The sequence below is a fragment of the Poecile atricapillus genome, chromosome W, assembly GCF_030490865.1.
Source record: "Poecile atricapillus isolate bPoeAtr1 chromosome W, bPoeAtr1.hap1, whole genome shotgun sequence".
Lineage (NCBI taxonomy): Eukaryota > Metazoa > Chordata > Aves > Passeriformes > Paridae > Poecile > Poecile atricapillus.
Window position 1 is genome coordinate 16,095,134 of NC_081288.1, and position 20,887 is coordinate 16,116,020.

Consider the following 20,887-nt stretch of genomic DNA (forward strand, 5'->3'; position numbering starts at 1 on the left):
CTTCCAAACCTTTTCTTTAAAGCCAGATCCAGGGTATCTCTAACAACGACGTATCACTTATTCTCAGTTTCTTTTTAAACCCATGGCTATACCTGAGTAAATATTTTCTTACACTTCCTCGTTGCTTCTTTCTGGCTTAATATATGAACTAACTCCACTGAATTCTGGGATCATAATATGGTAATAATACATGAGATATAACAAAAGAAGGGGGGAAGGATGCACTGTGTACAAATGTAGTTTAAAATGCCTCAGAATTAACTGCTTGAAAGCATTACAGAACAGATAATACACAACACAGCAGACATCTCCTTCTGCTTCTCAGCAGATGTCAAGTTTGTAAAAGTCTGTCATTACCACTGAAAAATTACCTCCTGCATGAACAAGCTTAATACTTAATGAGCTGAATATAATGAAAAAAAAATTCTGTAAACTTCAATTTGAAAGTAGTTTTGAGAGAGGTGTAACATATCTAGGCAGACACAGCCAGCATGTGAAAAATAACCTGAATTCCAGTGGAATCACTGGGATCAACTAAGCTTGCAAAATGAGTTTACAGCCCATTTACTGTTTGAGTACATTAATTTGTTTACTCAAGTGAGTAGCATAACAATCGTATTAAGAAGGGATAAAAACTTATTCTGGGCATGGAATAATGGCTCTGGTATGTTCATGTAGGGAAATAAACCCAGAGCAGTTTAAACCATTCCCTCATGTTTCTTCCTCCTGAAGCTGACTGGGCACTACATACAAGGCACTTCTCAACTAAGCAGTGAATTAAGTTTGGTCTTTAGAGCTGTCTTTCAGCAAGATCAATTGGCCTAGGCACAGGTTTGTGGTGACAGGACTATAATGTGTCTGTTTTCAAAATTCCCTCTGTTCATGGGAGATCTGTCGAGTACAGTGAACGTGCCTTTATTTCAGGGAATGCTGTGAAGTTCAGAAGTGCTGTGTCTGCCTGAGGCCTCCTCCTAATGAGGCACCCTATAAAATCACAGAATGGTTTGTTTTGGGAGGGATCTTAATATTCCAACCCCTGCCATGGGCAGGGACACCTTTCACTATCCCAGCTTGCCACATCCAACCTGGCCTTGGACACTGCCAGCGATGGGGCAGCCACAGGTTCTCTGGGCAACCTGTGCCAGGGTCTCACCGCCCTCACAGGCGAGAATTTCTTCCTTATATCCAAACAACCTGCTGTCAGTGTGAAGCCATTCCCCCTTGTCCTGTCACTCCAGGCCTATGTAAATCCTCTGTACCTTTGTACAACAGACCAAATCTTGCTAAATGCCACAGCCTTAGGCCTAATTCTCAATGCACATGGGCCACCTTGATGAAGAAGGATAAATACCTGTCCAGTAAAAAAAGGGCTCATTATCAGTACTATTTCCAGGACAAGAATGCACACAGGCAGGATGCATTGTAGTGTGAGAAGTGGGGTAGATAACAGATGAATGGTCAAAGGAGGTGTTGTCCAGATACTTAGAAAAAGACCAGGGTGAATAAGTTGCCTAAGCGTTTTTATAAGAGAAATATAGCAATGATGGTTTTCTTTCACTCCTAACACAAGTTTTGAATATCCAGGTGATCCTACATCCAGAGTTTCTTTCTTCAACAAGCCCCTTGCTGCCCTTGGACTATGAGGAGTTTGTTAGAGGCTGCCACCTTGGTGTATTCCCATCTTACTATGAACCCTGGGGCTACACTCCAGGTAGGAATTCTGTAGCCTTAACTAACATGGAAAGATGAACAGGCATTCTGTTGAGGCAGCCAGTTCCTTCTGGAGCGCTGAGAAAGCTCATTAGACTCTGTTTCCTCTGCCATGCAAAGGTCTTACTGCTGGCAAAATTGTCCCTGCACTGGACTCTTTCCCATGCTAATGTGTAATCTTTCAATTTTCTATGGCTTTAGAAGTAGAAATAGTTTTTAAAACTTAATTCTTGGTTGGAGGATTTTAAAAGAATGTGTGCAGGAATGTAAATTAAAAAAAAAGCAGTGCAAGAAATCTGATGCTGTCAGCTGACAGAGTTCAGTGGATTTAATTCAAGAAAACAAGTTTGAGAGAATTATGTAATACCATAGCTAAGTTATTTAACATAAATACATGAAGTGGTAGTGAATCTCATTGAATTAACTGGAAATTTCTAGAAATGCACACAGCATATAGATTCTGACTTCAAATATTTTCTATGTCAATACCCATTTATGTCTCCCAGAAACAAAGACTGCTTTTTTAAGGTGTATTTATAACTACTTTATAGACACCAGTTTTATTTTCATATGAATGAAGGCCATGTAGATGTCTTTGCACTTTGTTAAGACAAGAGTCTGCATGCTGGTTTAGGTTAGGCTTAGGCTCCTTGGCAAAAACTCTTTGAAGAGGGTAAGCAGTTATCCTTTTTCATGGCTGTGACAGCAAAAACTACAGAAAATGCATATATTTTTTGATTTTATAAAAGTAGCTCCACATCTACTGTGAATGCAGTCTGGAGTTAATGATGGGGCTTGTTGTTTTGGGGTGGGCTTTTTACTTCGTTTTGTTGGGTTTTTCTTCTTGCTATAGAGACCTGTTGTCAAGCCATCAAAATCCAAAGTTTGATATACTCCTGCTCCTAAGAGATTCAGTTTTGTAAAGAGTTGTGAGCAGCTAATGAACATAGGTGTGCATTAGGCTCCAATTTAAAATGTAAATAGTCCTGACTATATACTGGGGTTCTCTGTTTCAAAACAGAGCTCCCAGAAAGTTTTCAGTTTACCTGCTCTGAAATGCAAATGTGTTTGCAAACACAGGGTGAATTTTGTGTTTAAAATTTCTTTCTGTATTTTTTTCCCCATAATCCACAATAAAACATTATTATAGTTTTCACTTGACATTTTCAGAGCAGCTCTAGGGTTATGGGACATTTTGTCTGCTTATTTTGGTTTATTTTTTGTCTTAAGGTGAAACCATTGCAGGTGTATTTCCCTGAAACCCTTTTTGCCTGTTTCTTTCTGCAGCTGAGTGTACTGTGATGGGCATTCCCAGTGTAACCACAAACCTCTCTGGATTCGGCTGTTTCATGCAGGAACATGTTGCTGACCCAGAAGCTTACGGTGAAAACTTTAACAGCATATCAAAATATCACCTCTGAGTTAGAAAAGCAAAAAGCACAGCAACCATGCTGTTACTCCTCAATTTTGTAACTCAGAGCTCTGAATATCTTGTTAAGTTGGACAAGTGATTTCAGCTTTCATATTTATCCAAACCCTTTCCAGGTTGTTGTTTGGTTTTTTTTTTTTTCATCTCCCTTTAACCTTTTGTCTGCTGTATCCTTCCAAATTCATCACTGCTCATATCAGACTTGAGTCTCCCAGCATTTCCCTTTAGTGCCTCTGGCTGCATTATAACACTCTGAGCCTTCCAAAGAAGCAGGGAAAGTCTGCTTCTCCTAATAGTCTGGGACTTTGAGACCAGTGACATGACCCTCCCCAAACAAATATTAAATTACCATGTACACTTAAAAATAGCCATGGAAATAAAAAGAATCTACTTCAAATAATGATCTGCTCAGGAAGGTTTACAAATGGTTCATGACTGGTATGCCAGTGGCTGCCTGGTATGTCAGGACAATATCCTCTTCAGTCATCCTCTGCCTCAGTAGATCCTCCTTTTAGGGTTGATTGTCCCTGTTTTAGAACTGGTGCAGTTGTCACTAAAGCTGTGGCCTCCCCAAGGCACAGAGCAAGGCACAGCCCTCCCTATCTTTTCCTCCTTGCTTAGCCAGGGCTAACAGGATGCCCCATCTCTGGAAGCGTCCCAGGACAGGCTGGATATAGCTCTGAACAGCCTGGGATAATGGAAGGTGTCCCTGCCCATGGCAGGGGGTTGGAACCTGAAGATCTTTAAGGTCCCTTCCAACCCAAACCATTCTATAATTCTGTGGTTCTGTGAATATGTTGAATATGTTCCCAAACTAGGGCCTCTTTCCAAGTACCTGGGCTTGTTTCCACAATAAGGCAGAGACAGCCCACACTGGTGCCGCCTTTGCCCAATGTAGGGGCAAGGGTTAGAGCCAGGTACTAAATATAGATACACCTTCCTGGGTGGACATGTCTTTGAGATCCTTCAGAAAAACCACACAACACTGGTCACTTGCTTTTCTCTGCCAAAGCATAGATGTGATTTGACATAAATTACTGTGCTGGCCCCAGACACTTCATTAAGGTAGTTTTGCATCTGTCATGTCCATTAAGAGATCTACAAGGTCCGGTTCCCTCTTCTTCCCCAACACCCTGGTCTAAGGAAGGTGGCAAAAATAAAGTACTCATCTCAACAATGTAGAGGCAAAGCTTACCTCTGCCCTCTCTCTGCCAGAATTGTCTGTTGAATGATGTATATGAGTTAGCTGTCTCTATGGAAACACCTTTATTTCTACAGAAAACACAGCCTCTCTCCTACAGCCTGATTCTGTCCATCCACACTTGTGAATTCTACAGCAAGCTAGGAAAGCACTAGATTACGTTTTCTTTAAGAAGCCAGTATTTTAAGAATTATGAGAGATAAAAATTATATGTGTTTATCCAGAAACTCTAACTCTTGTGGACATACTCACAGAGCAACAACAAAGCCTCTAAGTTTTGAAGAATTTTCTGAATTTCAGCCTGAAAAGTAAAGAAAATTAAAGTTTAAAAAATTGCATATTCCTCTGCATCTCTCCGTTCCATCAGAATGGCAGCAAATGTTCCAGTTGTGGCTGCCTTTTAACATTATAAAGGATATACTGCATGTAACATTTGTAAGGCTACATGACACAGATTGGAAGTGTAGAAGGTGGGATCCCATCTCCAGTCCCACTCACCTTGGCCTTTCGTTTGTCCCTCAGGGATCTACATCGTGGACAGGAGGTTCCGCTCGCCGGACGAGTCGTGCAACCAGCTGACCCAGTTCTTGTACGGGTTCTGCCAGCAGAACCGGCGCCAGAGGATCATCCAGAGGAACCGCACCGAGCGCCTCTCGGACCTCCTGGACTGGAAATACCTGGGCAGGGTGTGTGGCATAGAGGCATTAACAATTCCAGGCTCATAGGCCTAGCCAGAGCCTTCAGCACGGTGCTGCAATGACACAGCACGCTGCTGAAATTCCCCACTCAAAGGGGCTAAAGGCAGAGCCTGCACATTTCAGTGAAATCCTTCCATGCTCCAGTGGCAAGGAGAGACTGAGTAGGTTAGAGCAGAATCCAGTCACACCACCGAGCTCTTTCTGGTGCTAAACACAGTGTTAAAACCTGGTGTTGCTGGCAAGCCTACACTAAGGAGGATTTGTGTTCCAAAGTCTTCTGAACACTTCCAAAAATCCTTATGATCCTTCTTGAAAAGCTGTTGAGCCCTGTGGCTCCTCAACACTCTTTAACTACCTCTGTGCTTTAAATGCAAAGTAGTGGATTTAATTTAACAGAGAGAGCACTACAGTACCACCTACTAAGAAGACAGTAGCAGAGTATTGTTCTCAAGTCTGCAGCACTAAAAAAGTGGATGCACATAAATCAGTTTTATAAACTATTTTGGACCTTTTCCTGCTCTGATACCTGTGTGAGAACCTTAGTATTTATATGGTTCCCAGCACTGCATAAGATATATCATGCTGTTTTTTCCCTGCATGTGCTGCAAACTCAGGAATACAGTGGATCTAAAAATTTTTAGTCAAATTCTTAAATACCAAGCATAAGTGAACTCATAAATGTTACTTCTCTGTCACTGTTACACATGCTTTTGTGCAGTCCAAAGTGACTTTGAATGAGTCTAAAACTTAAGTGTAATACATATGTACTCAAAGATATAAATTTTCCTCGTTAAAAAAAACCCAGTTCTTTCCTGAGGGATAAAGAATACCTGTCTCTCAATAGGAACTACACTGAACAAGACAAGTCCTAGTTTCCACCTTAATACATCTTACAGGCACCTTATTCAGCATCTGTTCCAGACTTTTTTGGTGTGAATCTGCCATGAATGTCTCCTCACTTCACAGTAAAAGCAGTGATATCAGCTGGATTTTGCTTATCTGAAAACACTTTAGCCTTTGTTCAGCCATCTTTTAGAAGAAACTCATTTTATGTTCCTTTCCCCCCTTGCTTAAATCTAATCTCTTGATTAGAAATCAAGATTTCTAATAGCTTGTAATAGCTTCTCTGGTTTTTTGCAGTATTACATGCATGCCAGACACTTGGCCCTCAGCAGAACATTCCCAGATAAATTTGAGATGGAACCAAGTGCTCCACCAAAGGTAAAGTCTGCTTTTGGGCATGAGTTCATTTTAACTGCTTTACAAGGAAAGAGAAGAAGAGTGTGAGGGAGAAGAGAGTTGGCAAGTTTGTGTTTAAGTAAAGGGAAGTAGGAACTCCTAATTAAAAGCTTAACAAGTTATAGACCCGGTCTCCAGTCAGGAGTGTGCTGTTTTGGACAATTTTCCTCACAGTAGCTGGGCTGTGTTTTGGATTTGTGCTGAAAGCAGTGCTCATAATGCAGGGATGGTTTAGCTCTTGCTGAGCAGGGATTGCACAGAGCCAAGAACTTTCCTGCTCCTTACTCATCCCACCAGCAAGGGGCTGGGGGTGCACAGGGAGTTGGGAGGGGACACAGCTAGGACAGCTGACCTCAACTGACCAAAGATACATTCCAGACCTTATTGGCATTATGCTGAGTATATAAAGCTGCAGGAAGAAGGAGGAAAGGGGGATATTCAGAGTGCTGGCGTTTGTCTTTTCAATAAATATTACTGGTGATGGGACCCTGCTCTTCTGGGGATGGCTGAACACCTGCTTGCCCATGGGAATGAATTCCTGGATTTGCTTTGCTTGTGTGCACAGCTTTTCCTTTCCCTACTAAACTGTCTTAATCTAACCCATGAGCTTTCCCACTTCCCCCATTTTGATTCTCTTCTCAGCCCCTCCAGGAGGGAGCGAGCTGAGGCTGTGTGGGGCTCAGTTGCTGACTGGGGTTAAACCACAACTTACGGGTATCAGATCCAAACACAGGGGTTACCAGGTGTGGCACAGGAACAGGTTTTCAGATGATCTAGACTGAGCTGGATGGAACTATGCCACTTCGGACCAGCTGAGGAATTGGCCCTAGAAATTCCCCTTGGAAGAGTGGCAGTTCTAATTTTTGCTTCTGCTAAATGCCGTGGAGATGTTCTGCACCAACCAAATAGTGGAAAGTTGTGAAAGGATGTTCTAGGGAAAGCAAGGCAAGGTATTGCCTTCATCTGAGCATGGTACATTGGCTGGAGCTGCAAGGGATCTCTTTAAAGGCACACCTTCAAACAGTTCTTGCCTAGTCCAGATTAGCACCAATTTGAGAAGAGAGGCTGCTCAGAACAATGTTACTTGAAACTAAACCTCCAAAGAGCAACTCTTTTTGTTTTTTTAGTAAGGAGAGAGAAGGTTCAGACCAAAACCCCTTGCTGGGTTCTAGTCTTGCAGATGCTGACATTATAACTAGAAAACGGTTTTGAATGTTCAGATTGAAGCCTGAATTTCAGTAAGCAGAAATACAGAAGGATTTTGTGTTGTGCTGATTGTTTTAAGGCTCAGTAAAGATAGCTATGTTTTGCAGAAAGTGATGCTGGAAGGGCAGGATGTTGTTTATGGCACAGGGTCAACATCTCTGTCACACGAGCATGTACTTAGTGGCAGAGGATTGATGGGATCTGGGTTGAGGGAACCTCAGTTTTAGAGTGCAGGGTAGGTCTAGCTTACATCTGACCACTGGCTTCCTCTGAAGTGATGATAGCCTTAAATTGCTGAATAAAACCCAGTCGAGGAACTCAGTTAATACATCCATCTTGCCTGTCTCTCTGCCAGACGGAAGGTTTCAGGTTCCCCAGGCCTTCATCAGTGCCGCCATCACCCTCTGCCTCCCAGCATTCTAGCCCCCACCACAGCGAAGCCGAGGACGAAGATGAGGATGAGAGATACGACGAGGATGAGGAAGCTGAAAGGGACAGGCAGAACATCAAGTCCCCCTTTTCCCTTGGAGCCTTGCCACAAGGAAAAAAGAAGCAGCATGGAGAATACAGGAACTGAACTCATTGCTCTCATCCTGGCATTGCTCCCCATCCACTCAACAGTTTCTCCTGTAGGCTTGGCAAGCTTTGTGTTAAGAACAGTGTGATTTAATTAGGGGAACCATAAATGTTACTTGAGCTACACTCTTGGAAAGCCTAATATTATTTCACCTTGAAAGTAGTTTAAATGACAATTTTTCTGTGCCCCTTTAAGGTAGAAGAGATTTTTCAGTCTTAATAAAACTAGAGAATGAGACAATCCCCTCAGGAGCTTACACAAACTGGAGATCATACCTTTGTCTATGGAATCATCTGTATTAATCATAGTCTACATAAATAGCTACATCTTGGGTATCCCAAAGGAATTCCTGCTTCATTTATGTTCCCCTTCTCCCCTCCTAAATGAACATGAACTTTAAACCAGAGCTCAAAAAATTAGAGGAAAAAAAAAGTGTTACACTGGAGAAATACTGGAAGAGTTAAAAAAGATACACTGAAAATAAAATGGTCTTTCTTTTTCCTGATGCTGTTTATTGTAAGCTTACATAATTTAAAACACTTTTTTACAGCACACAGAAGTTTCTTGATCCAGTGGTAAAACATGCATCCTGTGGAATAATATAAAAAGTCTTATGTAGAGGGCATTTGAATTATAGAGATAAATAAAGTCATCTTTATGAGGTCATTTAGACTCACAATAAACAGCAGACCGTTTATTTTCTGATTCCTCTGGTATGTCTCTTTTATTGTCATCTTGTTGTAGATTCTAAGTTTGTTAACAAACTGGTTTGGGAGGAAATTAATGTAACTTGGCTAAAATGAATGACAAAATTTCCTTGAGTACCACCTTCCCCTGCAGACAAGAAGTCACAGACCAACGTGACAACATTCAAGGATAAATAATTTCTATTAGCCCATGCTCTATTTCTCTTCTAGAAGGAACCTAATCCTAACAAATAATGCTGAAAAACTTTCAGATATCATTTTGAAATGCAGCTGAGACTTCAAAATTTTGGGGAATAACTGATCCTCACAAGAAGAACTAAACATTTCATTTGCTTTACAGAAAGCCTTTACAAGTATTTCAGCTCCTAGAGAGACAGAGATTTCCTGAACAGGCTCTTCAGAAGCACATGATGTCTTGATATGAAGATATTAGGAAGGAGATCAGTCTCTTGTTTTTCAAGTTTGCACATCCAGGATTTTATTCAGCGTGTCCTTCAGTAGGTAGGACAATGTAAGCTTTGGAGGTATTTACCTTTCCTGTCAATCCCAGGGGGAGCTTAGATGTCCAACTTTGGTTAGGCTCCTACCTTTCAAACACTTAACCAATGCTTGATGACATGGTTCAGACTATAGTCCATTTGGGATGAAAAGTGACAATGTGCCTATTTGTATTTTTGGCCACCTACCTAAAGTCAGTTTTAAAACTGGACTTTCATTCTTGAGCTAATTCAGATACTTGAAAGAATATTCTCAGAAGTCAGGTTCCAGGTTTTATGGTAAAAACTTACTTGGAATTAATAGGAGTCGCTATTTCTTTAGCCATTTAAAAGGTAATTAAACACTGAGTAGTTTTTCATATAAAAGTGGTGAAAGCAAAGATACTGCAAATATTTTCATTCACACAGTTTACTACGTGGAGAACAACTGCATTTTTTGTTTCTTCCACAAAGTGCTCCTAATCAGAGCTCCCTTACAGAGTCAAAAGATGTAATGGCTGAGAGTCCCAAAGAAATACCACATAAAAGGCATATTGATTGAAAGTTGATGTTTTTATAAATAAATAAAGAAATCTGTATTTCTTGCATGTATTTCAAAGCTGTCTTGTAAAGCAGAAAAGCTGTGTGTGTTTCAGCACGCTCACATGCTTTGAGCACCCTCCTGGTCTTAGAAAATGCACAGCTTTTGAGATAAGACTAATCTGAATTCTCAGATTCAGGTCCTGCAGTGGCCAAAGCCACCTCTGCCCCACGCCTTGGGCTCATGTTAGTCCTGCCTTGATTCCAGGATTAACAATTACTAACAAGGCAATTTATCTACAGCAAAACACTTCTGTATGTTGAATTTATAGCACCGTGGGAACGGCTTCTCATTCAGCCACAGCAACAGATTGCCTAAATTAAATGCCATACATTCCCAACAGCTACTGACACCTGACAAACTTGGTAGCAGCTCTCTGTTACATAAAGTATTGTCTTCCAGATGGAAGTTACTGGGGTTTCACATAAAGCTCACCAGCTAGGCAGAAGGTTTATTCTGTTTCATCATATTCATGAGGAATTGTTTAAGCTTGAGACCTTAAATAAGGAACATGCACAAAACTCTGTCAGCTAGGAATAGGCTGAGTACAGTTTGTGTATCACTGGGATGGGCAGGGGCATATAAATTTCAAGACATTGATAACCCAAAAGATGTATAACCCCTCTACTTTTCAGTTTTCTAGTGGAAGGTGTCCCAGCTCGTGCCAGGGCATTTGGAACTTGATGATCTTCTAGGTCCCTTCCAAACTAGGCCATTCTGGGATTATGTTCTCTGACTCTATACTACTTTCTGTCTGAGCACTGACTGATGATCCTGTAAAACATGCTGGAAAAATCACTTAGGTGCACCTGAGATATTCCAAATATGTTCAAGACAAAGGACAACTGAATTAGGAAAAGGATTCTGGTGGATACCACTGGCCTTGAGGTGAAGTTCATCATGGATGTGTTCTGTCATACAACAAACACTGCCATTGGAAGATAAATTAGTGCTTAAAAGTGAACAGAGCAGGACACTTTGATTTCACCTGTTATGTTCCTCCATGAAGTGATAAAGATTATAAACAATGACCCATGAAACAAATTAATTCCTCTGTTCCTTCAGCTGTGTTTCTTTGGGTTGAGGAGAAGCAACATCATAGTTTAATTAGCAGTGTTATGAGAAAGATCAGGGGAATTTAACATTAAAAGATGAAGAGTGTGATTAGGGTAGAAGGTTAAAAAAATTAAACAGTTGCTTGGACAGAGAAATCATGTGGCTACTCTTTAATTACATCGGAATTACAGAGGACTTTCCAGTAAGACCACAGAACTACATAAATAATACATCCTTATCAGCACAGAATGATAATTAACAGATTTATGCATAATTCCAGTTCTACAACTCAGAAGGAAAGAGCAAAAAAATACAATCACAATGCAGTCATTAATGAGTCCCTGATAATGCAAGATCTGTCCCCAAACTGTCTTTATGTGCTGGGACTTTCTCAGTAGGACCATTCAGAGTATTTCTGCGGGAGTGAACTGGGGCAAAAAGTGCTGCTGCCTATTCTCTGTGCTGACTGATGTCTGCCAAACAAACAAATAAAAAAACAAAAAACCACCAGCTTTGCAGTCACAGATAGCTGGAATGTTTTCATATCTCTCTCAATTTATTGACCATCAGCAGTCTACAGGGCCACCAGTGAAGTAGTAATGGAATCTGTCTTTATCAGAGTTTAAAAAGCTTCAATATTGAGTGTGTGGAAGGTGCTAAAAGGTTTCCCAATGACAGTTGAAAAACTTTCTAATGAAGTGGTTGTCCAAAAAGATCGTTTTAATCATCTTTTCATGTGAGATGGTACCATGTATTTTAATTTTTGGGTGGGACATACAGAATGCTCTAAAGAAAGCAGGAACTTTACAGACACTTTCTTCATCTGAACCAGTACCTTTTAATCTGTTTGCATTCAAAATTTTGCACTGTGAAAACACCTTATTCTTTGGAAACTCCAGTGAGAATGGATGAAACACTCTACTTACACAAGTTATGCCTTCAGGCTCAAAGCTGTACAGATATTAAAGACATTTTAAATAATTTCACCAATTTGATAGATTGTCTGCCAGGTAGCCAGGGTGATCACCATTTTCCTCTTCCACTGTAAGACAAGACACAATGGGCAGAAATAAGTTGTAGCTGAAGGAAAGTTCAGCCAGCCAAAGTTTTCAGCTTTCAGATGTGCCTTAGGCATAGATTTAGTGCAGCGTGACTGCTCAGCTAAGAGAGGCAGCATCTCTGAAAACAATCATGTCTTCTCACATTTTTTAATGTAGGAATTTTTCTGTTTGCTGAAGAACAAAAATATCAAACCATGTCCAGGGGGGAAAGTTACCACATGCCAAAAAAATTTCATGTTGAAGAAAATAATGGATTTGTTCTTCATTTGTGCATTGCCCTCAATCAAGTCTAAAATCAGCTGATGTGAAAGTGCATGGCTTACCCAAGTTTGACTGGTTATCTCCTACCACAGTGATGGAAATTTTATTCCACATAGTTTTTTTCAAACAAGCTGCCAATTCTTCTTATCTCTCTCAGATATTTCACACTTTTTTCTCAGTTGCTGTCCCATCTCCCCTGCTAGAGCAACAGCAGGCAGGAAGATACCAGTAAAATTTGTAAAAATCCACCTTCAGAGGATTTTGTGGGCATACAAATGACACTTTCACTGATTTAACTTTAGAAGTACTAATATATTTTGTCCAAAGCACAGTGCTTACTTTTAAATCTGCCTTTCTCCAAAATGCCACTGATTGTTTGTTTTTTTTTGTTCAGAGTTCTGCCAGGCAGGGAAAAGAGGGCTGAGTACAGAGCCCCCAGCTCCAATTAAAAAAAAAAAAAAAAAAAAAAAAAAGTCTGTAGTAGCTGAAGAGGTGAGAGATTTAAAGACAGAGGAATGGAGAGCAAAGGTTCAGAGTCTCAGCCTGGTGATGCAAAGCCAACAGCTCCTCTCCTGAGGTTCTTATGGATTCTTTTAAACTTTTGTACCCAGTCCAGTGGAGGAATAAAATTTTCATAAGCCAACAATATTCTATAGAAAAAGTAACCCCAGTAACAATTTGGGTTGGAAAAATCAATTAAAAATAGGCATTCCTTTGAATCCAAACCAGTAAAACATCTGAAGAGAAAATTAAAAGCAGAACATACAAATATTTAACTGCTATCATTATGTGGCTCATGTTGTAATCTGTGTAAATGTACACTCCAGTAAAGGGCACTCTGTTGAACAGTATCTCAGTTCAAAACAGATCTTTTAGATTAATTTGCTACATTGCTAGTAAATGAAATACTGAAAAAACACTTTAAAAAAATCAGTAAGACTAAATGTGCATTTACCTTCTTGTGCTTTCTGTAAGGAACTAAGGAACAGTGCAGTAGCTTCAGAAAGTGATAAAGGATTTGATTTACGGCTGCGTGTTTCTAGAACGAAAAAATCAGAGATGCATGGTTTGTTAGTGTCTTATGGTATTTCTTTACTTTGTTCTTTGCTTTTTTATTATTTCTATAACTAGAGACTCAAAGACAAGAAAATATTGTCTCCTTCACTCTGTAACATTGTAACAGCCTGATAATTAACACAAGAGAGATCAGCAATCTTTTTAAAAGGGAGGTTATTTCAAAGTCCCTCAGAAGGTAGAGAGAACATTTTCCTTTTTTGTAAGTTCCTAACTTTATTTACGACATTCTGTTCCGTCCAGAAACAGTGCCTATTGCGGATTGATGTTTTCTGCTTCTGTTATTTGTCACTCCAGCACAATTAATAGCTTGATTTGTTAGGGTTTTTTCAGTGCAAAAAGAAAGTCAAAAGCACTGATGAAAATCCCACTTAGCAGCTAGGTCAGTCTGGAAATTATGTAAATGAAATCACACAGGTGCACCAGAGAGGAAAGTCAGATTTTGTCATGTGCTGGTTGGAATGAAGGGACTAAATAAAGGGGGTTTAGTTTCCTTGGCTATGATTCCAGGAAAGCAAATCACCTCCCATTTCCAGGGATTTCTCCCATAACCTGGGGAAGGCGGATGGGCTCCACAGCCCTGTGATGATGGACTCACCAAGCTGCACTCTGTCATACAGGTCCTTCCTCTGGCTCTCATCTGCAATGAAACGACGTCCCTCTAAAAAAGCAGTGGGAAGGGTGAAAATCACCCCCAAAATTTTTGTAATTCCTACTTCATAATCCCTAAAAGACTCTTTTCAATTTAGTATATGGTCAAGAGTCTTCAATATCTTTGCTGGACTATGAAGTATTGCTTTTAAAATTGCATTTCTCTTTAAAAAAAGAAAAAAACCCACCCCAAATCCCAGACTAACAAGATAAAATTGCATTGTTTCCTGTTCATCAATAAAAATGATAAAAAGCTCACTAGGGAAGTAACACAATTCATTATTCAATTGGAAGAATTTTTAAAAATAGCAAAAAGGGTAAAAATCTTCAATTTTATGACTAGAAATAATCGTATTAATGTCACTAGAACTTTCAATTATATGTACAGTTGTTTGGAGCTTATATTTATTTTGTGTTGTAATTTATATTGTCTTCCTTTTGTATTTCTCTCAGGATTATGACCTTTTTTCTTTAATTTACAGGAAGTTTTTTTCTTTCCTCCCTTAATACCTGTCCTCCCTGATATCTTTTAATTTTAAATCAACAATTCAGAATACATTTGGATTGTGAATCCAAATAAATCTGACGATTTTGGGTTGAAGGACAAAATAACTAAGTACAGAATCAGAGAATATTCTGAGTGGGAAGGACCCAAAAGCACCATCGAGTCCAACTTTGAAGTGAATGGCCTGTACAGGGACCAAAGGTGTGACCATGACGTAATTAGCAACATGCAATTAGCATATCCTCCCTGAAAGCCTCAAAACTTCTACACCCAGAGCATCCACAGGATCTCCTGCTTGTGTGGAGCCAAGGAGTAACCCAGGGGTAGAGGAAACAATCTCAAAATGGAAAGAGCTCGGACTCACGTGCACCCTTCAAATAGAGCATGGCCTGAGGAGTCCAGTTTCTCCTTTGGAAATGACCCTTTATATAAGATAAAATAAAATAAAATAAAATAAAATAAAATAAAATAAAATAAAATAAAATAAAATAAAATAAAATAACATAACATAAAATAAAATAAAATAAAATAAAATAAAATAAAATAAAATAAAATAAAATAAAATAAAATAAAATAAAATAAAATAAAATAAAATAAAATAAAATAAAATAAAATAAAATAAAATAAAATAAAATAAAATATAGGGAAAAGAGACATGTCAGCATTCCAGCATTCCATGCCTTTGCTAATTTGTGCAAATACTGAACAACACTAAGCTCTGAGCTTCATGAGCTCCAGCCTGAGCTCACCTGAGGGGCACTCCAGGAGGAGGTGATGAAGGAAGCTGCCAGGATCAGGGCCAGGGCAGATGCTGTGAGTTTATGCAGCCCCTGTGCATAACAGAGAACCAGAAGTTGCAGGAAAAGTCTTTCACATCTGCACATCCTCCCAGCTTCACATCTAAATGTGAGGGTGTTCCCAGCTCCTGCCTTGTCCCTGTTTTGATGCCAAACCTCCTCTTGCTCAGAGGGTGTTTCCGTGCACACTGATCTGATCCGAGGATTAATGTTAAATAGAACTTCATTGTTTTTACTCAAATCCATTCCATCCTGGTGAGAACTGCCATCCAGGCAAGCACCTTTTGTGCTCCTATTTACAAGGACATCAGATCCTCCAGAAATGACAAACTAATGAGTAAAGATGGTATAAAATCTATCTTGATTTTACCAAACCAAAGACAACAAGGAACTATAGGAGGCTTGTCATTCCAAACAAGCAAACCAACCAAGAGACAAAATCTCTACTTCCTCAGGTTAAAAAATAAAGGAAAAAATATTTTCAATTTAGCATCCTATCAATATCAACCATGATTAACACAAGTCACAAGACAGTTTTTTTCAATTCTTAGAGTTTGTTCACTGATGCAGCACATGCAAAAGGAAGCATTGAGCATGAATCCTCTGTGCACAAGTTGCACCTTTGCCTGTTCACACAAACCATGTTGTCATTCATGTATCGATAACAGTGATGGGCACCAGAGCACCTAACTTCATGTTTCACAGTGGTTAATTTCATCCTGGGTCTGAGAGGTTGTGCTATCGGTGTTTTTTTAATGCAGTTGGTTAAAATGCACATAATATATCTATGTGTATATTTCTTTCAGGTTATTTTTAAGGAAAATTTCTTAAGCCCTCCTGCAGTTCCTAAATATTGCACTCACATGAAAAAAAAAAAAAAAGCATTAATTGCAAAACTAAATGTTAGCTACACACCGAAAAATTCTCACCTTCATAGTTATCTCAGTGACAAACCTTCAGTCTTCTTTCCTTGGGATGATGTGTCACCAGATCTCCTTCCTACATGTCCAGGGGTCCCTTTTTAAATCTTCGGAGTGGAGGTGCCCTCCCCTTCCGTGGTGGGGCGGAGGAGTCTGAAGGGATCTCTTGTCAGTCCTGTAGATGGAGAAGCAGAAGGTCTGATGACTCCTGAGGGAAACCTGCAGCCTTGCAGGAAGTCACGATTGAAATGATTGAAAGATGGATGCTCTTGGAGATGCACCCCATTAACCAGGTGAACACCTCCTGAATACATCAGCATCAGCCCTGTGTGTTTGCAATGCATCACCTTTCTGCTGGATGATCAATAATCACAGCCAGAGCGGGTATTAATACAGATGGTGAGAGTTTACCCAGGATAATCTACAATACATCAGATTAGTATCCATTGTGGGAGCTGGAAAAGCTGGTAAATTACTCACCAGCATCAAGAAAAAAGTGACTTACACAGTGTTACAGGCTGAGGTTATTCCTTGCATACATTCAGAGGATGTAATCTGTGGTTTGATTCCCTAATGATCTTTTGCATCTAGTTTTCTTACGCACAAGTAAAAGTACAAAGTTCAACGACAACAACAAAAGGCCAAAAATTCCCAATAAACCCTGCACTCCTAATAGTCAGAAACACTTCTGTGTCATGGATTGGCTGGAGTAAAAGCCCAGATCATGGCTTGAATAGGTCAAACAGTGAACAGAAAAAAGGAAGGGATCAGGGAAGTCATACTTCCGGGTGATTGCTGAGCTCACTGCAGTCGTGGAGAGTAGGTTTGGTCTTCAGGCAAAGAGTTAATCACACTTGATGCCTGGCCTTGCTTGCTCTGTAGGCAGGGTTTTCATCTCTCCTTCTGCACTTTTTCCTATGTAAACTTGATGGAAGCAGAAGGAGAAGCAAAGAAAACAGGGAGGTAGAAATTTGCTGATTAGAAGATTGAGCAATGGAAATTTTACTGCAGCAGCCTCACGAACAGGGCCAGCCCATGGTGTGACAAAAATCCAGCTCAGGCCATGTGGCTCAAGGATGTGCAGTCCAAGGATGAATGTGCAGAGAGGCACTGCTGCTGCTCACTCTGAGCTCCTCCCTGGTGTTGTGTGTCTGTGGACACTGCTCCAAAGCACATTGTTAAGTAAAGCTGCAGTTGCTGTCTGGCTTTTGGGGGGTATCACTCTGTTCCCTGCCACACAGAATTGCTCACTGAATGTACAGAATTGTCATCAGCTGCAGCTTGTGCTGGTGTAGAGGAAAGAAACCAGAGTGAAGTTCAGGTTTTGGTCTCAAGCAGCTCCCATGGTGGCTGGGAACTGCTGTTAGAGCTCTATCTTTTTTAAAAGGCCATGCCCTGATGCATCCTAGCCAGCAGAAGGGGTTCTACTTGCATCTACTTCCCTGTGAAGTTTATTTTCCCTGCTCTTTTCCCTGTGCTCTGACAGATCAGAGACATTTCTTGATGTTGCTTAACCCTTAGCCTTAGAAGGGGGCTGTACATTTAATCCAGGAGACATTTAACATGCAGAGGCTTGGAAAAGGTAAAGCTACTCCCCTATTCCCTTCTGGAGTGACTCAAGATCTTCCTGTTATGCACAGACCACAGGGCTGGAATTAAAACATTCAGCTGAGCCTATGAAAATTAACCCCCTGCCTTTGGGATGGGGCAGTGTGACGTATCTCTTCAGGATGGTTCTCCTTGTAGTAGGAAAACTAGAATGTGTCTGGCACTGAAAATAAATCTTGCTTTTCCTGCCACTGGAATGAGACAAGATAACACAAAAGAAACAGGGGGGACAACCAGCTCAGCCCCTCCTGTTGCAGCTGGGGAGAAGAGTAGGAGAATGGGAGGTGTGGAGAAAGATGTTACCACACTGTAGGAAAACAGCTTTAGCTTTTCTTGTCTTTTGACCATTTTGCAAAATCTGAGTGACTCTGACTTGGTGTTGCTGGAGTCTGTCTTTCTTCCAAACCTGGCTGTATTCTGAGTCCCACCAGAATCCTTGTAGAGATTGGGGCTTGTTTGAGGCTGCCTGGAGAGCAGCAGGGAGCTGAACTGAGCAGAGCAAAATCTGAACTGACTTGCTGTGGGGACAGGAGAACACCAGTTCAAGAAAAAAAGCAGGATCTTGAGAGCATCATCTTAAAGTAAATTGTTTTATTGCTATACATCAGATGCCTCAGTGCCACCAGAGTGTCTGAAAGTCAGGAGTTTCACTACAACTTGTAGCAAGAGAGAGCTGACCTTGACCTTTCACATCAGGTGAAATGAACCCAATCTCAAATTGCGTTTCCATAATGGTTTGGGGCTTTTTGTGAGTTTTTTTAATTTTCAAAATGTTTTCATTTTTCCCTTAAATTGTCTGTGCCTTTGTGACTCATAGCTCTAAATCAATTTATTTTTACTATGAGCAGTGACTCCAAGTTGCTTCGGTTTTCAAACAGAAGTGTATTTCAGAACCATCTCCTTGGAAATCTGTAAGGAGTCTGCATGTAGAACAAAGAACTCCAGGTTTGTCAATTCTACTTCAGGGATTAAAATTTAAAAGACTCAGCTTCTCCCTTCAAAGCTTTTTCTTGCCATGATTTTATGAGAAGGTGTCCATCTCACCCATGCCAGAAATCCAACCACTGCTAGGATGGTGTGTGGGACACAGTTTATTTGTAAACAGGGACAAGAGGCAATGTTTTGGGAAGGCAGTGCAGGTACTGAGAGTGTTTGCATTCACGAAAGAACTGTGGCTGTGTGTGGGCACATGTGAGCTCGTACTCTTGAAAAATGCAGCAGCCTATAATTGGGTTATGGATCATAACACACTAAAAAACTGTGGCACTTGGGGAGGATGAGCTGTGCACCAAGCACTCATTTTCAGTGCTGCCATTTCTCAGCTGATTCACCTGGAGGAGGAAGTGGCTCTGGCATGTAATCAATACCTTGAGTGAGAAAAGTAGAGGGAAGCTTGCCATAGCAGCAGGACCCCTTATTAGAAAGAACATAACCTATTCTTATTCTTCGAGATGATCTAAAGGGCACAGCCTGCATATCCTGACACTGTAAGTGATAAAAAGCTAATTTCTGGCATTGAAGTTCAGTGCTGAGGTGAGGGGAAAATGTTCTTGCGTACTGGAGTTTGAACCAGTGGCATCAAACTTACCTCACTGACTTGCATCACGACCACCATGCACTTTCCCAAATATTTTCCTGGAAATACAGGATACAGTCATTGTGCCCCTGTATTTTTAACTGCTGGTAAGGACACCAGTGATCCATGGCTTGCTCCTGAGAAAAAAAGTGCAGCTGTCGTGTGTGTAGGTGGTCAGTGGGTACGTCAGCAAACACTGGGGCTGTCAAGGTATAAACCTCCCAGAACTTATGACCTTTGCTTTGTGCTTATTCTCATTGCCTTTGGGGTTGTTTTTTTTTTCCCTGTTAGTTTGGTAACTCTCTGGGAAATACATCCCATTTCTGTCTGGCACCTGAGCAGCACACAGTACCTGAGCAGCACAGTGTACTTCTGGCTCCTACATGCTACTGTAGCATCATAAAGTGAACATATACATAAACATCATAAGTGAAATGTCATGGCAGAGCCTGCAAAGTAGGAAATTACAAACCATTTTGCATTTCATTTGCAGTAAGTTGCATAGTAAGGCAAGCTTTCAAGCAGTAGCAAAGTCAAATATAGTTTGCCCTGGAAGGATGTTGATTTGTTATCATTGAGAAACTCAGAGAAAAGACAATCCTTTTTTAGGCCTCATTCCCCAACTGATCCTGCCCAAACACATGATTGTGAACCATATGACCTCTTAATATCTTCTTTTTGGGCTGCTTTTTTGTGTTTCTGTGAGCTTTCAAAGCTGACTCTGGACTTTAACCCCATATATCCCACTCAGACTAAGGGGAAATTTGTGTACAAGCTCCATATTTGCCCTGTAAAACCTATTGACCAAAACAATCCAATCTGCAATCCATCAATACATTTTATGCCACACAAACATATTTTTCAGTGTTATTTATTTTCATAGTAGACCTTGATTTACAGAACCATAGAGTAGTTTGGGTTGGATGACACCTTTGAAAGTCATCTAGTCCACCCCCCTACAATAAGTATGGTTGTCTTCAACTTCTCTGGGAAGGTGAATTTTCATGGTGCAGCTCTGAAGGGAAGAGATATTCTCTGGTGTAAACCAGGTGCAAGATTAGAGAGGCCATCAGTTGTTGGCCCAAATTCATTTAACTATTCTGTTGCACATTCAGCACCCCAATACCCATGGGGGCGTTTCAAGCACTGCAGATTTGCTGGAGAAGCTTTTTGTCTTTTCTCTAGACTTGAGAATGAGAACTACTTGAGGTAGAGAACAAGGTGTAGAAAATCCAGTCTGTCAGAGATCATGTAAATGCCTCAAACAAGAGAGGTAACAGGGACTTTGTTGAGGACCAATGTGTGAGCAACACTGCAGCCAGGTCCAGGTTCTACTGTTCTCACAAGTGTGTTTGTGAAAGAGAAGCAGCTTCAAGGGATAATTATAAGCAAAATTTAGATATATTATGCGGGGGGAGGTGTGTTTGAAAGCATCAGGAAACAGTAGAAATTCACAAATTTTGGAAAGGTGTAAGAATCTCAGGAAGAGTGTTACTTCTGAAGTTCAGTGAACCACAGGATGGCACCACATTTT

General features: G+C 40.5%; 2 protein-coding genes across 2 annotated transcripts in view; one reads left to right on the top strand and one right to left on the bottom strand.

Annotated features, from left to right (window-relative positions):
• Window positions 1-8,765, top strand: part of LOC131592147 (glycogen [starch] synthase, liver-like) — a 41,312-nt gene extending 32,547 nt beyond the window's left edge. Inside the window, exons 13-17 of the mRNA XM_058863453.1 lie at window positions 1,585-1,711; window positions 2,998-3,093; window positions 4,863-5,026; window positions 6,179-6,259; window positions 7,839-8,765. Coding sequence (XP_058719436.1) covers window positions 1,585-1,711; window positions 2,998-3,093; window positions 4,863-5,026; window positions 6,179-6,259; window positions 7,839-8,060 — 690 coding nt within the window. The 3' untranslated portion in view covers window positions 8,061-8,765. The remainder of the gene's footprint in view (window positions 1-1,584; window positions 1,712-2,997; window positions 3,094-4,862; window positions 5,027-6,178; window positions 6,260-7,838) is intronic.
• A 3,118-nt stretch (window positions 8,766-11,883) lies between these two features.
• Window positions 11,884-19,380, bottom strand: LOC131591581 (spexin prohormone 1-like). The gene is made up of 6 exons (XM_058862406.1): window positions 19,366-19,380; window positions 15,202-15,282; window positions 14,817-14,874; window positions 13,895-13,957; window positions 13,178-13,261; window positions 11,884-11,942 (listed from the first exon to the last, which is right to left on the bottom strand). The coding sequence occupies exons 1-6, from the start codon at window positions 19,378-19,380 to the stop codon at window positions 11,884-11,886; spliced, it is 360 nt and encodes a 119-aa protein (XP_058718389.1).
• Between the last annotated feature and the right edge of the window lie 1,507 nt (window positions 19,381-20,887).

Coding starts and splice junctions, on each gene's coding strand:
- LOC131591581 (XM_058862406.1), bottom strand. Junction 13,262..13,894: donor GTATGACAGAGTGCAGCTTG/GTGAGTCCATCA, acceptor TTTTCGTTCTAG/AAACACGCAGCCGTAAATCA. Junction 11,943..13,177: donor CTTACAGAAAGCACAAGAAG/GTAAATGCACAT, acceptor CTTGTCTTACAG/TGGAAGAGGAAAATGGTGAT.